General features: G+C 35.2%; 1 protein-coding gene across 4 annotated transcripts in view; it reads right to left on the reverse strand.

The window, feature by feature from the left end:
* The window catches only part of LOC135207011 (deoxynucleoside triphosphate triphosphohydrolase SAMHD1-like), a 36,204-nt gene extending 21,598 nt beyond the window's left edge, over positions 1–14,606 (reverse strand). Inside the window, exons 1-2 of one of the 4 annotated variants that reach the window (XM_064238642.1) lie at positions 14,488–14,519; positions 9,653–9,743 (exon numbers count right to left, since the gene is read on the reverse strand). Coding sequence is in view for 1 of the 4 variants with exons in the window: in XM_064238638.1 (XP_064094708.1) it covers positions 8,974–9,020 (47 nt within the window). In the remaining 3 variants the exon portion in view is untranslated. Of the gene's footprint in view, positions 1–597; positions 752–8,973; positions 9,036–9,652; positions 9,744–14,487 lie in introns of those variants that run through there. The other 3 variants (XM_064238640.1, XM_064238638.1, XM_064238639.1) reach the window with 3 other exon arrangements.
* Positions 14,607–14,856: the final 250 nt, after the last annotated feature.

A 14,856-nucleotide genomic window follows, 5' to 3' on the forward strand; every position in this document is an offset into this window, starting at 1 on the left:
GTCAATGATGCCAGGTGGCTCTGAGCCAACACGCGACGAAGAGACAACACACTTCTGTTAGACGCTGCATCTAAACGTTTGGGCTAATGGAAAAGAAATTAGGAGTGTAAATTGCTTACTACTATAGGCAAAATAAATGTTATCTCAAGCTACAGTAGGTATCCATGAAACAGACTATATAGAAAATGAGCTCTTATGCTACTTTGCAAAGAATGAAATGCTGCAATTACTAATATCACACGATGAATAGCATCAGTTGAGGATGTGCAAAATAGCATTATCACGCTAGACTTGACTCAATTAAAGGATTAGATGTTGCATTGGTTGCGTCATTCGAAGCCTTGAAGTTGTCAACTGTTTCTATGTCGGAAAAAGGTGACAATTCTCGTATTCTAGGGCTGAGTAACTCTCAAGAACACCACACCATAGCCTGTAAAATATTGCCAGAGAGAATGATCGGAAAAATGAAGTCGTTCTATTTTCCGGAAACCCAAATTCTTTCAGATCAATAGACCCCAAGGTTGGCACTGCCTATTCCATCTGCAAAACTGGTTAGTTGACTGATGATCATATCTGCAGAAATAAAAGTCGTCTTACCTGTATGGTGAGTGAGATGAAATTCTTGGGGAAATATGTAGCTCCAACAACAATTCAAAGGAGAGCAGCAGAAAATAGAAGAACCTCTATTCGAAACGGTTTGGCAGGTACTGACTGCCATATGATGCACTTGTGCAGACGTCACTTTCAACGTTGTGAGTGAAGAGTTGCAAGAAGTTTCTTTTTCACAAAAGGTCACGGTGTTTCCATCATTTTATAAAAAAAAATTTAATGCTCCTTGTGTATTTATATATCAAATTGATAAATAAAAATTCTACACACAATTAATTGTGTTTTGTACGAGAAAATAATAATAACAATTAAAACTCGTTGATAACGTTGGTATTGGTCTACATCGCTGCCAGACCGGATCAGCTGACCGTGTGCGTAGTCATGCGAGCACACCCATTTTTCTTCTTTTTTTTAATCGATTTTTTCTACATGAAATGTGTTGTAACTTAGTAACAATTTCAAAAATACGCCTTTACATGTTAATGGAAATCAGTCGATTCAAATGGCAGATCCTAGGATATGAGGAAAACAGTCTGCGTAAATAACTATTAGCAACATGCCTTGCTACTCGGCCTAATGTTTGTGTGGGAATTCAAGATATAAAGTTATATAATTTTCTCATTACGAAACCACAGACGTTCCTGTAAGTGAGCTCATGTGTATATTTATGTGTTGGGTTATCATCGTTGTGAAGTCTCTCTCTCTCTCTCTCTCTCTCTCTCTCTCTCTCTCTCTCTCTCTCTCTCATTTACTATGATTTTGTTCATCGTAAATAGCCAGTAAAGAAAATAATTAAGATGTGTGAGTTTCATTCTTCGCAAAGAAAGGAAATTCCGTAGGCTTTCTCTGCTGACACTTTTCTGGGATGAATAATGGCAGTGGAATTAACAACAATGTCGTGTTCTTGACGGTAAAAGAGAAAAAACTTGATGGTTCCGTGTTGCTATCTTACATAGAATTAGAACTTCTTGGATGTACTAATCCTGTATAATTAATCAAGAGGACATAATAATAATAATGCTCTCTCTCTCTCTCTCTCTCTCTCTCTCTCTCTCTCTCAGGGAAAAAATAACCTTGGTTACAAAGTTGCAACATTTAAATTACAGGGACAGTGCAAACAGGCATACACACGATTGAAAAGCAAATGTCTACGGGAACATTTCAATAGAAATGAATAAAATATAAGTAAAAGACTGTAACTTTCAATACAACAGGAAATTTTACCGTCAAAAGTAGTAGATTTAAATCCAGTGTTTACAGAGAACCTACCAGTATTCTTGCCTCGTACTACATTTTTAGTTTGGCTAAAGCTATATGGTAAAAAAAAATCAGTTTTCACAGCTACGTTTTTAAGCGCATTTTGGGTGTGTAGCCTTGAGTAAGCTGATCATAGATATATCTGGTAATACACGCAAGAAATTCAAATATCTTTTTCATGTTTTAGATTATGGTTTTAGTGCGGTGAATTACTTTTCAGGGAAACGAAAAACTCATATTCTTACTACGTTATAGTACTAACCGAAAAAAATGCTTCCACCACCTAAGAACGTTGGAGTTCATGTGACATTTAAGGACAATAATACAATGAAAGAAACACTTATAACGGATCTTACGACGATAATAAAGGATGTGCATATCAAATCACATATAAGTGATGTGATACCTTTTGTATTGGCCAAATGAGAAAATCATTGGGAAAGAGAGAACGTAGGTGAACAGCGAAGTTTTAGTTCAGGCCGGTAAAATCGATCATTCCATTAATTAACTGGAAAGGAGAAAAAAAAAATCGTTCATTCGAATAATATAACAAGTCCAGGTCTGTAAAAGAGTCTTTTTTAAGAACATGAATATCAGGCATGGAATGTTACAAATGTATTGATATGAAGAGTGTAATTGACATGGGTCAAAGAGGTGTGAGCCTACCTACTAAATAAACAAGACCTGTCAACGGACCACTGACCCGGAACGCTAATGAATTTGCTGATACTCCTCCCTTTTCCCCATTGTCAGCTGTGAATACTTATTTTTCCAGCCCTTTGTACGCTCGTTCGTACTATCACCATAACAAGTGAACCTCAAATTTGCGCCATCATGTATCAGAAAAAGGGCGGTCGGACAGACAAAGGTATCTCAACAGTTTTCTTTTATAGAAAACTAAAAAGAAAAAGAAAATATGTTGGTTTGTTTTATACATCTATTGTAATATTTGGATGACCTTAACTGTTCTAAAGTGAACTTTATGTTCGCTTGAACAAAAATCTATCACGACCTTGCTTATCTAGGCAAGCCTCCTTCAGCGGATTAAAGCCATTATACAGCACAATACTAATCGTTTATTTGCAAAAAAATATCCTCTGTATAAATATCTAAATGTACTATGATATTTACATTTTTAACTTGCAATATTTTATCTATATAAAAATTAGTCCATAATTACTCAGATTTTTTTACATCCTGGTATGGCCATCGTAATCTGGAACACGAACAAACAAATATTGTATGATCTAATCAAAATTCTAATTGAAATTCTCAAATCAATACGTTGGTGTAAATCATTTCTATGGCATTCCTATATGAATATCGAAATGTAGAGGCACAATATGATTAGGCCTATGTGCTTTTTGGGTTTAAAGTATAATGAATTATTGAAATAAAAAAAAGCACATAAAAGATAAAGGAATTAAATTTTATTGTTTTTGGGAAGAAAGGGAAGATAATTATACGTTATCCCTGATCTACGTCAGATGTCACTAGTTTTCCTTCCCGCGGTTGTGACGTTCATCCTGTGAGTACCAACCTCAAGTAAGCCAGTTGCTCCTCATTTTCTTTGTTTTCCGCTCACAAATTTTCCTCTTTCAGTCTTCTGTAAAGAAAACTACTGTGCCGGTTTTGTCTGTTCGTCCGCAGTTTTTTCTGTCCGCCCTCAGATCTTAAAAACTACCGAGACTTCATCCACCCTCCAATAATCAAACATACTGAGTTGCCGCCCTCTAGGCTCTGGCCTCACTAACTTTTATTGTATTCAAGGTTAAAGTTAGCCATAATCGTGCTTAGGCAACGATATAGGATAGGCCACCACTGTGTCGTGGTTCAAGTTTCATGGGCTGCGGCTCATACAGCATTATACCGAGACCACCGAAAGATAGATCTATTTCCGGTGACATTGATTATACGCTGTAGTGGCTGCACAGAAACCTCGACTGCGCGTAAGTCACCTCGGTGCATTTTTTACTTTATGTTTTTACGCTTATTTATTTATTTATTTATTTATTTATTTAATTCTGACAACATTTTCGTGCACATTCAAACTGCGAGTGACCATCCAGTGAACAGGAAAATACCGGTCAGATATATGCGGCGTAATATGATATCCCGTCTACGTGGTGACGTACTACTGTTAAATTATAAACCCGAAATTTTTGTTATTGCTAGTGGTGTACAAATTCCGTTATGTTGTTTTTGTAAAACACGTTCTCTTCTGTCCATTTGCATTATATATAGATATATATATATATATATATTATATATATATATATATATATATATATAGTCAAGATTAATTATATTCGACGGTAAGAGATAATTCAGAATGAGTCTCGAGGCATCTTGCCTCATTCTAAGTGCATGATGAGTTCCTGATATACTAGAAGAGAGAGAGAGAGAGAGAGAGAGAGAGAGATGAAGAGAGCGAGAGAGAGAGAGAGAGAGAGAGGATGGTGTTGTAGTCTCTTTAGCGCGAGATAATAACAATTGAAATGCGTCGGTTTATAAGAATATCTAGTGTATTCCGACCAACAAAATGAACACTGACACTAAATGTCAGACTAGAGACATATCCGGTGCAAAATGTCTTCGCTAAAAGTCATGGAGAGCCTTCTGCTGGCAGATAGCACTAGACCGATTGGTTTGTTAAAAGTTCCCTGGCGTCACTCATTGAAGGCCACTGATACGAAGTTATTAGCAGTCTAAGCAAGGGACTGACTTGCAACTGGTCAGGATTAATCGCCGAAGTTTCTTCGGCACAATAGAATCTTATGTACGGCGTATAATACTGTACGAACCACTCAGCCATGGCCCACAAAACTTTCAGTCACAGCCCGGAGGTGGTCTGTGTTGTTGGCGACTATAGCGCTGTCAGACGCAGGATCATGGCTGACTTGTCCCTCAAAACTACTGAGGCTAGAGGGCTACAATGTTGTACGTTTGATGATTGGAGAGTGAATGATCTACTAACCAATTTGCAGCCATTAGCCTTAGTAGTTTTTAAGATCTGAGGGCGGACGGACGGGCAAAAAACCATCTCAGTATTTTCTTTTACAGTATGCTAAAATGGCTGGCTTTAGAAATAAACTCCAAATCATAATACTGTAGATCTGAATCGAAATTTTAAATGCACAAGTTTTGTAGGTGATGCTTAGCTATATCTTAGATTACTGAATCCTGCAAACATAGATAATATTTTTTAACGTGCACGAGTCAGTAGGCAACTCAAGCAATAAGCTGCTTCTTGTTATCTGACTCTTGCAATAGAATGTACAGACGGCCAACGAAGAATTGGCGTAGTTTCTTAATTCATTGTTCGTTATGGAAATATTGCCATATGCAGGTGCCTGATTATTTACTTAACAATAAATAACATCCTTTCAAAGGTGCTATACTTGAAATGAATTACATTAGAATAGAGTAGGACTAATCAACGTATTAAAGATAATTATTTTGCAAAGTAAGGAAAATATATACCGACGGGTCCACGATTTCTGATTTTATTCTCAACTCTAGCTTCGTGACAGCATACCGAAGCATTTTGAAGTTGACTTTGCTGCCGCTCTAGTCTTGACTCAACGTATCGTACTGCAATGGGGTGTTGTCATTTCGATAAACAATACATCAAGGCGTTAACATGCTTTGAAAACGATGTTTAATTAAACTAATTTTGTCCTTTGATCAATAAAATAATTTGCATGACATAATATTTATGCCTAAATTGGACCTTAAATGATCTTCACACATGATTAGCCTAGGTCTATTTTGAGCAGTATACTCTCTCGATACGTAATATAAATGAATATTTAAATCGACAATATATATAATATATATATATATATATATATATATATATATATATATATATATATATATATATTAATCTGCTTTATTTGATTATTCCGTTATTCTTGTTTTATTAGCCATGTTCGCCTTTCTTCTTATCCTTCTCATAATTGCTTAACATAATTAACTCAGACCTAGCTATTAAAAAAAAAAAAAAAAAAAACATTATAATTCAGTCTTATTTTTTATCGAATTCCTTGCATATCACCCTGTTTCATTTCGACACGTTGGAAAGCTGTGGGAGTTAAAACTGATGAATACATTAAGAAAGGCTTACTTTCATTAAAGCTTTCTTAGGTTGATCTTTCTGTAGCTATTCATTTCTTCTAACTAGAAATTAATTCAAATTAGTTTCACTTGTATACCTCGACCTACTACCATAAGCATATTATAAGTAGCTGAAAGGATAAGAAATATGGAAGGTGACGTTCTCGTTTAAGTCTATTTCATGTTTTTATTTTATTTTTTTTTTTCAAGACTGCTTTAATCAAAGGTTGCTCTTTGACGGCTACAGGGTGTAACACGAGTGTATGCACATATTTTAGGGAATGAAAGATAAAAGTTTCTTTGAACAGAAAATATTTTATAAACATGTATTTTAAGGCGCCCGTTGTCGGTGCGGGGAATTTTAAAATAACCGTTATCATTACTGATGCTTTCAAGCGATGGAGTTCGTAGTGAGAACTGAGAAGTCGGCTCGAGTCGCCTGAGATGTAGAAGAGAGCGGAGGTGGCGTATAGGAGTGATGGAGGGATTAGGTCGATGTTAATAAAGTATCTCACAACAACATGTATTCTTTAGGTTTTGAAGAAAAAAAAATGCATGCATCATTGAAACTGTTTCCCTGCCTATCCGTGGTATTCACTGCCACCGATAAAAAACAAAACAAAAAGAGTAACCTAACTGAATCTCTCATCCATCAAAGATACGTATGCTTATTCATTAGACTTATTCATTACACACCTATCAAAGATTTCAAGTGGAGATTTAAAAATCTCTTCCTCTCCATCTAAAGTATTCATCAGACACCAGTCATAAGCGTAGAGCTAGTTATGATTCCTGGTTCAGCAATGAATGTTGCTCAGCAACGTTTACACTACTGTATTCACTTGCTCTGTTGTGGTGCTTTGAGGTGTTCCACCTCTAGGCCCATGTTCTAAATTTTGCCGTTCTTTAAACAATTTGATTCATCTATGTATGATTCTCGCCGGTTTATTAAGCTTTCTTGATATCTCTCCAACAGAAACTTGCACCGAATGCAGTGCAATAATTGTGTCTCGCTCATCGAGGGATGTTTCTTAGACCGATAAATGACACAATGACATTAGATTCCCGTGCACATAACATCAAAAGCAATAGAGTGAGGTCGCCTGGTTCACACTGTTAGAATATCGTTATTTTTTCTTTTTGTTATTAAATTTGATAGCATTTTGTGAGATTCCAATGTTTTCTGTAAAATTTAACAAATGGAATAGTTTAACTACCTTCAACTTGATATTGAAATGATAATTTAAGGACTATGTTTATGCGATACTACTAGTGATAGGTGTCTCCTATCTATTTAGTAATGTATATCTATGGTTGTGATATGACGTTTTTTATCACTTCGTTTCGTTCACGTCAATTTTGCTATATGGAAAATAGTTTTACACACTAACATACCATAATGTTCTAAAGATATCAGTGACTCTTTTTAACGTCATTACATACGATTTCTTCCATCTTTGACAAGAAAAATCGATAAATAAGACATGAATCGTGCGTCAGGCAAGTGAACGAAAAATTATGAAACTCTGCCACGAGTTTTTTGGCCGACAGTACAGTACAGTGATGCTCAAATCTTCATGCGACATGACTCCATAGGATTTCGTTCAAAATTCACTAACTGGCAACTATGATGCTCCATATTTATCTATTATTTCAATGCGGAAACGCCAATTATTGCATACAATATAGACATGATGTTTCATAAGAGTGAAATCTGTCATATATGTCAAAACTGTAAGAAAATGTCACGTGTAGCAAATTTCAGAAAAAAAAAAACTTTTTCGAAACATTTTCAAAACTAGTTCACACATCGCTGAAGCATTTGACAAAAATGAAGTCGTCATCAAGCATCAGTTCAAATGTTAAATAAAAAAAAAAAACGACAAAAATTGTCATAACATTAATAATGCTTCCAAAGCCAACATAACATTTGAATTAGTCTTTATTTTGATTGCTTTTTACACCTCAATGCTGAAAAAAAAAAATGTTACAATATATAAATATATTATATCTATTAGAATTATATATATATAATAGATATTATTATTATAGATACTATATAGTATATATATATATTATATATATACAAAAGTAGAATGCGCCCACCGACATCAACGTGTGAGGGGAGCGTGTGTGACGCACCATTAGTGTCAGTGCAACAACAACCACCCGGTGTAACATAAGTAGGTCTACACTGAGTAGCGACAATTAAATTATCTTGAAAACACTTACTTTATATGTGTTAGAGGAATATTTGGATTTTCATACATAATTAATTGTTATAATTCTTAAATATTAAAAAAGTGATGGCATACTAGCAAATATTCGCCTATGCAATTATTCTTTTGTCCAAACCAAGATATTGTTCCTAGGCCTAGGTGTTGGATTTCTTTACTTTATAATTAACAGTCATATCTCTCTATGAACAATTTCTGGCCAGAAAGCAAATGGCGTTATCTACACATTCTTGTTCTTCAAGTTAACAATTATGAAAGAATAAATTATACACCAAAAGCGAGGAGAAAGACTTTTAAGAAATTAATATTCCAAACCAGTTGTAAAACAAGTGTTCCATACGCCTTGATATTGATACTTATGATATTTCGATTAATAGTCGTCTTCTCCATATAATCAAAATCATCATCTTTTATTCCTCAAAGAACAGGTAATCTCTACAAATAAAAACATTAGTAACATTACATCTCATAAGGCTTAGATTATTCTCTTAGGCATAATTTTGCAATATGTAGGCAGCTTAAACGCAGCCTAAAACTTCAACATTCAAAGAAAACTGGTTGTAATTCCTATTCCTAATGTATTCGTCAAAAAACAGATAATCTCTACTAATAAATTCATAATAACAGATTATATCTTAGAAGGCTTAGATTATTTGTTAGGCCTATAAAACATTTTGCAACGCACAGGCAGCTTAAACACAGCCGGAAGCTTCAACATTCAAAGAAAACTTGTTTTAATTCATATTCCTACGTTGAAAATGTTGTTATGACTGTTGAGCTTATTAGGTCTACTGTCATAATGCAGCAGACGTAGTTATATTGATCAGACCGAGGAGCATGTAAAGTGTGCTTTCATTGATGGCACAGCTAACCTTATCACACCGCACTTTGAACCTAGCAGAGTGAAAAAAAGAAAATCAGTTCAAATCACACAGATTACGAATTATACCAATGCATAAATGGGATCATATCTGTATAACCATAAGGAAAATAGGGCTAGCGGTGAATTCACAAACTTTTCGACATGTATGACATTAGAAAAAAAGTATAACACTACTTGGCAACATCACGTTGAGTCTGAGAATCTGGGCGATACAAAAAGAATCATGTCACATTAGATTTGAACACCACTGTACACATAACACTAAATACAAATTATGGTACATTTTGCACCGAACGTTATTTCATTTCATGGGTTCAGCAACGTTCTGCAGCGCCAAAAACGAACGTCACTTCTTCATAACCATCATCATAGGCCTATGATTTGACTGCTGTTACAAGGTATAGGTTTTTATCCCAAGCAAGACATTCTTTGGACCTATTTTTACCTTGTTCATATCTAGGTCGAATCGTTATTTTTAAGCGCTAACAGCTAGGAGACCTGGTTAATAATAATAATAATAACAATAATCTGTATTAACAGCGCTTACCGTTAACATCACGAAAGAGTTCCATTAATTAATCAAGTTCCGTAGTCGCAAGCGTCTTCTTTCAGCCACTCCTTGCGACTCTTGGTGATTTCTGTAAATTTGTGTTGGTAGTTTGAATTCTAGATGATGCAACCCATTTCCAAGAGTGTTCACTTGCAAATTAACAGATCTAACTGACTACTTCAAGTGTGTTAAGGAATGTACAGCGTCTGCGTAGTGAAACATGGAGGCTTGCTTACGTCAATATTGGAAAGTTCTTACGAATCGTAATTCAATGCTGAATTCGGCTGGTACGAAGCTCTCGAGCAACAATGAGTAGGTGTCTGTGGTAAACAGGAGAGAGAGAGAGAGAGAGAGAGAGAGAGAGAGAGAGAGAGAGAGAGAGAGAAGAGAGAGAGGCGTGTGGGCGGGGGGGGGGGGGGGCGATGGTAGTGGTGGAGAGGGAGTGGTGGTTCTACTGATACTATAGGCATAATCATTATAAAACTAAACATGGTAAAAAAAAAAATTATCTGGCTCTTTCCACCAACCCTTTCATGTTAAGGACAACCAACTGGGTTTCCATCGCTCAGGTATTTTTATGATTTTGAAGTGAATAGAGATATGAATTAACCTTTCCGGAGGAGCAGATGTTGCTAACCAAACCGTTCGTCAGCCTTGATGGCTCTCAACGTCAAATTAATTGATAAGGGTGCTTTATCAACAGATAAAGCACTATTGTTGATAAGGATTATAAACAGTCCGTCCATCAGTGATATAAATGCAGCTCGTAATTGCAGTTAAATGTGGATTATTACAATGAACGTATGAAAATATTAAGATAAGGTGAGGTTTGAATTCAATGGACCTTTGTAGGTAGCTGAATGGTCCCTTTGTTTATGTGACCACTGATTTGTTTGTATCTGTTTTCATGCGTTTGTTTGATAGTTTATCTTTTCTATTTGGTTCTATCAAATCTCTGTTTGGTGTATAATAATAATTAGCTCACAGTCGCTTGTGTACATTTCTACCTCGCAGCAGGGTCTTAGGAAGTTAGATGTGCACGTTTTCTTTAAAATAATAATAATAAAAATAATAATAATTAATAATAATAATAATAATAATAATAATAATAATAATAATAATAATAATAATAATAATAGTATAGAAACTAATCCACATTTATGTATACGTACATATATTTAAAGATAAATCTGTACAGATAGCCTTCGGGAATGTAACACCCCAACAAGTAAAGATAAAAGAACTCGATTAGTTTATAAACTATGGAACCGGTTGCCAAACATAACTTGAAATGATTTGTTTCTCCATTTTAAGACTCATGCTACTATGCGTATTTTTTAATTTTAATAATAAATAATAATAATAATAATAATAATAATAATAATAATAATAATAATAATAGAGGCTTATCGATTAAAACAATTCTTCACATGCCAAGTGAACTGGCAAATAAAGAATTCGCAGAAACTTTTATTAGCGCATTTTTAGAATTCGCAGAAACTTTGATTAGCACTGTCGACCCAGATCCGTCCGTGCATTAGAGCACTCGAATTTCTCGGGAGTTCCCCAGCCTGAAACGTTCATGGGGATTCCTAAAAGGATGTTGTCTTCGTTACCATGCCAGGGTGATAGTTGAATCAAGTGTTTCTTGCTGTTCGTTTCATTTGTTTGTTACGAAGCATTCTAGCGAGAGGAAGAAGAAGAAGAAGGAAAAGAAGGCCAGCTGCAGGTTGCTTGACGGTTCGGGCTATTGCGTAGTACGCGTGGCCTCAGCTCTGCAAGCTATTAAAATAACTGTAGTGTGGATGAAGAATGCAAATAAAAAGAAGAGAAAAAAAAGAAAAAAAAAGTGCCGAAGTTACTTCTGCCCAATCGAGTTTTCTGTTCAACGTATAATGCTGTATTAAACCACCAGCTACGCCTACGAGGTCTACGAGCCTATGACCGGACGAACCGGTAGCGCTTCAGTTGCTTCCCAGTTGCGGTAGAGTCGGGATGTGTCCCACGCCTCCGGAAAGCGCTGCTAGATGGACGATCCATGGTTAACTTGAACATTAAATAAAATAAGAACTACTGAGGCTAGAGACCAGCAATTTGGTATGTTTGATGATTGAAGGGTGGATGATCAACATACTAGTTTGCAGCCCTCTAGCCTCTGTAGGTTTTAAGATCTGAGGGGGAACAGAATATAGTGCGAACGGATGGACAAAGTCAGCATAATAGTTTTCTTTTATAGGAAACAAAAATTGGAACCGATAGTTGTTGGCTTTATATATATGGCAAAAGAGGCACTAAAACTGTGAGAAATGTAGAGATAGGTGGAAGTAATATAAAAGAAAAAGAAGTTAGATTGTTAGAAGGATGGATATCAGTGTTTTGAGTCGCTCTGGCCACGTGGAAAGACTAAAAGAGGCTAGGGTAGTGCAAAAGAGTGCAAAATTCGGGAAGGGAATGTGTGACATCTATAGGAAAAAAACTCATGTTAATGTCAATTTGATTTCAACAACCCTGGAGTATTAACTGAAGTCTAACACCTAACACAATTACAGATACATACATACATATATATTTACATATATATATATATATATATATATATATATCATATATATATATATATATATATATATACCCCAGAATATGCAAGATCTTTTGGCCTTACGTAGTACAACAGAACAAATGGTTACACAGAAGACTCTTTTGTATAAACGACAAGTAAAATTAAAACGGGATTAATTTATGTACCTGAATTGACCAAGGGGAGACAAAAGACATTGACGAGTGGTACTGAGATTCGCCGGTATACGCTTTTCAAATCTCCTTCGAACACCTTATGCAAAATAGGTCAAGTGTATAGACCTAGATTAAACTGATGCTATTTTCCCGAATGAACCGTATACTTGCAGACTCAATTAGATTTCTGGAAACAATATGTTTACATCTTGATTATTATACTGATATGGGAGTTATCGCTTCTATTTGATTTTTCACTATTATTCTATTCAGTTCCTTACTTTTCTGACACAGACTAAATGAACCACAGTCTGCAAATGCTATTTTAAAAACAGTCACTATGATGTAGACAGTTTCTATATGTGTAGTTTTTTTTTTTTTTAGTTCTCTGTAAAGGAAAATGATTAAGATAGCATTATCCGTCAAACTATTTCTGTTCGCCTTCAGATTTTAAAACTTACAAAGGCTACATGACTGAAAATTGGTATGTTGATCATCCACCCTCTAATCATCAGACATACTAAATTGTTACCCTGTAGCCTCAGTAGTTTTTATATCATTTAAGGTTAAAGTTAGTCCTAATCGTGCGTCTGGTAACGATATAGGCCAGGCCAGGTCTAAGTGGGTTCGAGAGATATATTTTCCGTGGCCTTGATAATACGCTGTGCAGAAAACTCGATTGCGTCGAAGAAACTTCGGGGCATGTTTTACTTTTTATTTTATTGCTATAACTTTACTTTTTTTATTGCTATAACGAAAAGACTACATCGCTGATTTCATGGATTCGAAGCCAATGAAATAAGGCAAAGGAAGAACGAGTATCCACAATAGGAGCTTGATAACGCCAAGTCCCTACTTATGCTCCTGATGTTCTGTAGTTTGCTATTCAGGAATTCAGGACTGAAAACAGTCAGAAAAGTAACTTACAATAATCTATATATATATATTATATATATATATATATATATATATATATATATGTATATATATATATATATATATATATATATATATATATATATATATATATATGTAGTAAACTTACAGCGAAATTGTCCGGGTCTGATAACAAAGTCTAAAAAGGCCAAGGCATCATCTTTTTTTTTTTTTTTCCTCTCTACCATGAATTTGACTGGCTTGACTTCTTAATGCACTCTCTAAGTCGTTATTTACATTTGCGTTTTTAGACAGATGACATTTTGGCTATTATATCTTCAGTGCTTTCCCTGGAAGCGTTGTCTCTTACTTTTTTTATGTTTTATGAGAGAAAATATATAATATTTTACAATTTTAACAGAATTACATTCAGAATTTTATCCGATGGCAGTATTATCATATTTCTCGTAACAATACATAGCCAGCTTAGACTCTACACTCCTTTTTTTTTATTTTAAGTATGTTACATACTTGAATTTACTATGTATATACATACATATACCCATAAACATACTCATTTCACCTACTATATGTTTGTATATACTAGAATTCCAAGTAACTACGTGCAAAACGAGAATAAAAGTTTTTAAATGAGTTACACTATACATACCTATTTCTGAATATACTTTCTCTTATTAAAACAATTATCTCTCACTAGGTCTGTCGGTAACCCGGCCACTATCAGTCCATGGAAAATCAATTCTGAACTTCGTGGTTGAGGACTTGGTTGACACACCTTACTTACATAATTCTTGTGATTTTCGCGATATTAGTCACCTGTACGAATTTGTTGTCTCAATTACTTGTTTGTTTTGTACTTAAAAACATAAACACATTTTGAATTGTGAATGGCCAATGACAGAGTACTAACTGCCCTGTGTGTAGCGCTAAATAGCAGACTAACAGGGTCAATCATTGTTGTATTTTACAGCCATAAGTTACCTCTTGTTTCACTCAATTTGCCTTCTTATTTCTTTTTCATTTTTCCTGTTATTTTCCTTACCTGGGAAAAAATTGCTGAGTTCTTGACTACAAGTTATTAAACTTTAAAGAATATTCTACTCAAATTTTAAATCCTCTTAATTCAGTAGTGATGTTAAACGTAAGGACATTGGAAAATAGAAGAATGTCAATACAATAAAACTATGCAATTGCGAACTCACCAGTGGCACAGCTTAAAACAGTATGTCACGACTTTACCACAAACTCTGCAGTTGTCTCGGACGTAACTGATAGCCGTCGGACCGCGCAGACTCATATAAGAAGTCGAAGGGATACGCAGATAATCGGCTGTGCGATACGTGTCTATTTCGCTTTGGTTGTACAAGGCGGGGTTTCACGTGATAAGTCTAGATTCCGGGATATCTGAGACCTATACAAAGTAGCAAGGTTTAAAATCTTTACTATTTCTGATATTAAATTGAATAAACAGTTCACCTAATTTGATTGAATCCAAAAGTATCCCCCGACCCCACCCCTACCCCGACATTCTCTCTCTCTCTCTCTCTACGTTACGGGAGAGCGCCAGGCTT

The sequence above is a fragment of the Macrobrachium nipponense genome, chromosome 31 (assembly GCF_015104395.2).
Source record: "Macrobrachium nipponense isolate FS-2020 chromosome 31, ASM1510439v2, whole genome shotgun sequence".
Taxonomy (NCBI): domain Eukaryota; kingdom Metazoa; phylum Arthropoda; class Malacostraca; order Decapoda; family Palaemonidae; genus Macrobrachium; species Macrobrachium nipponense.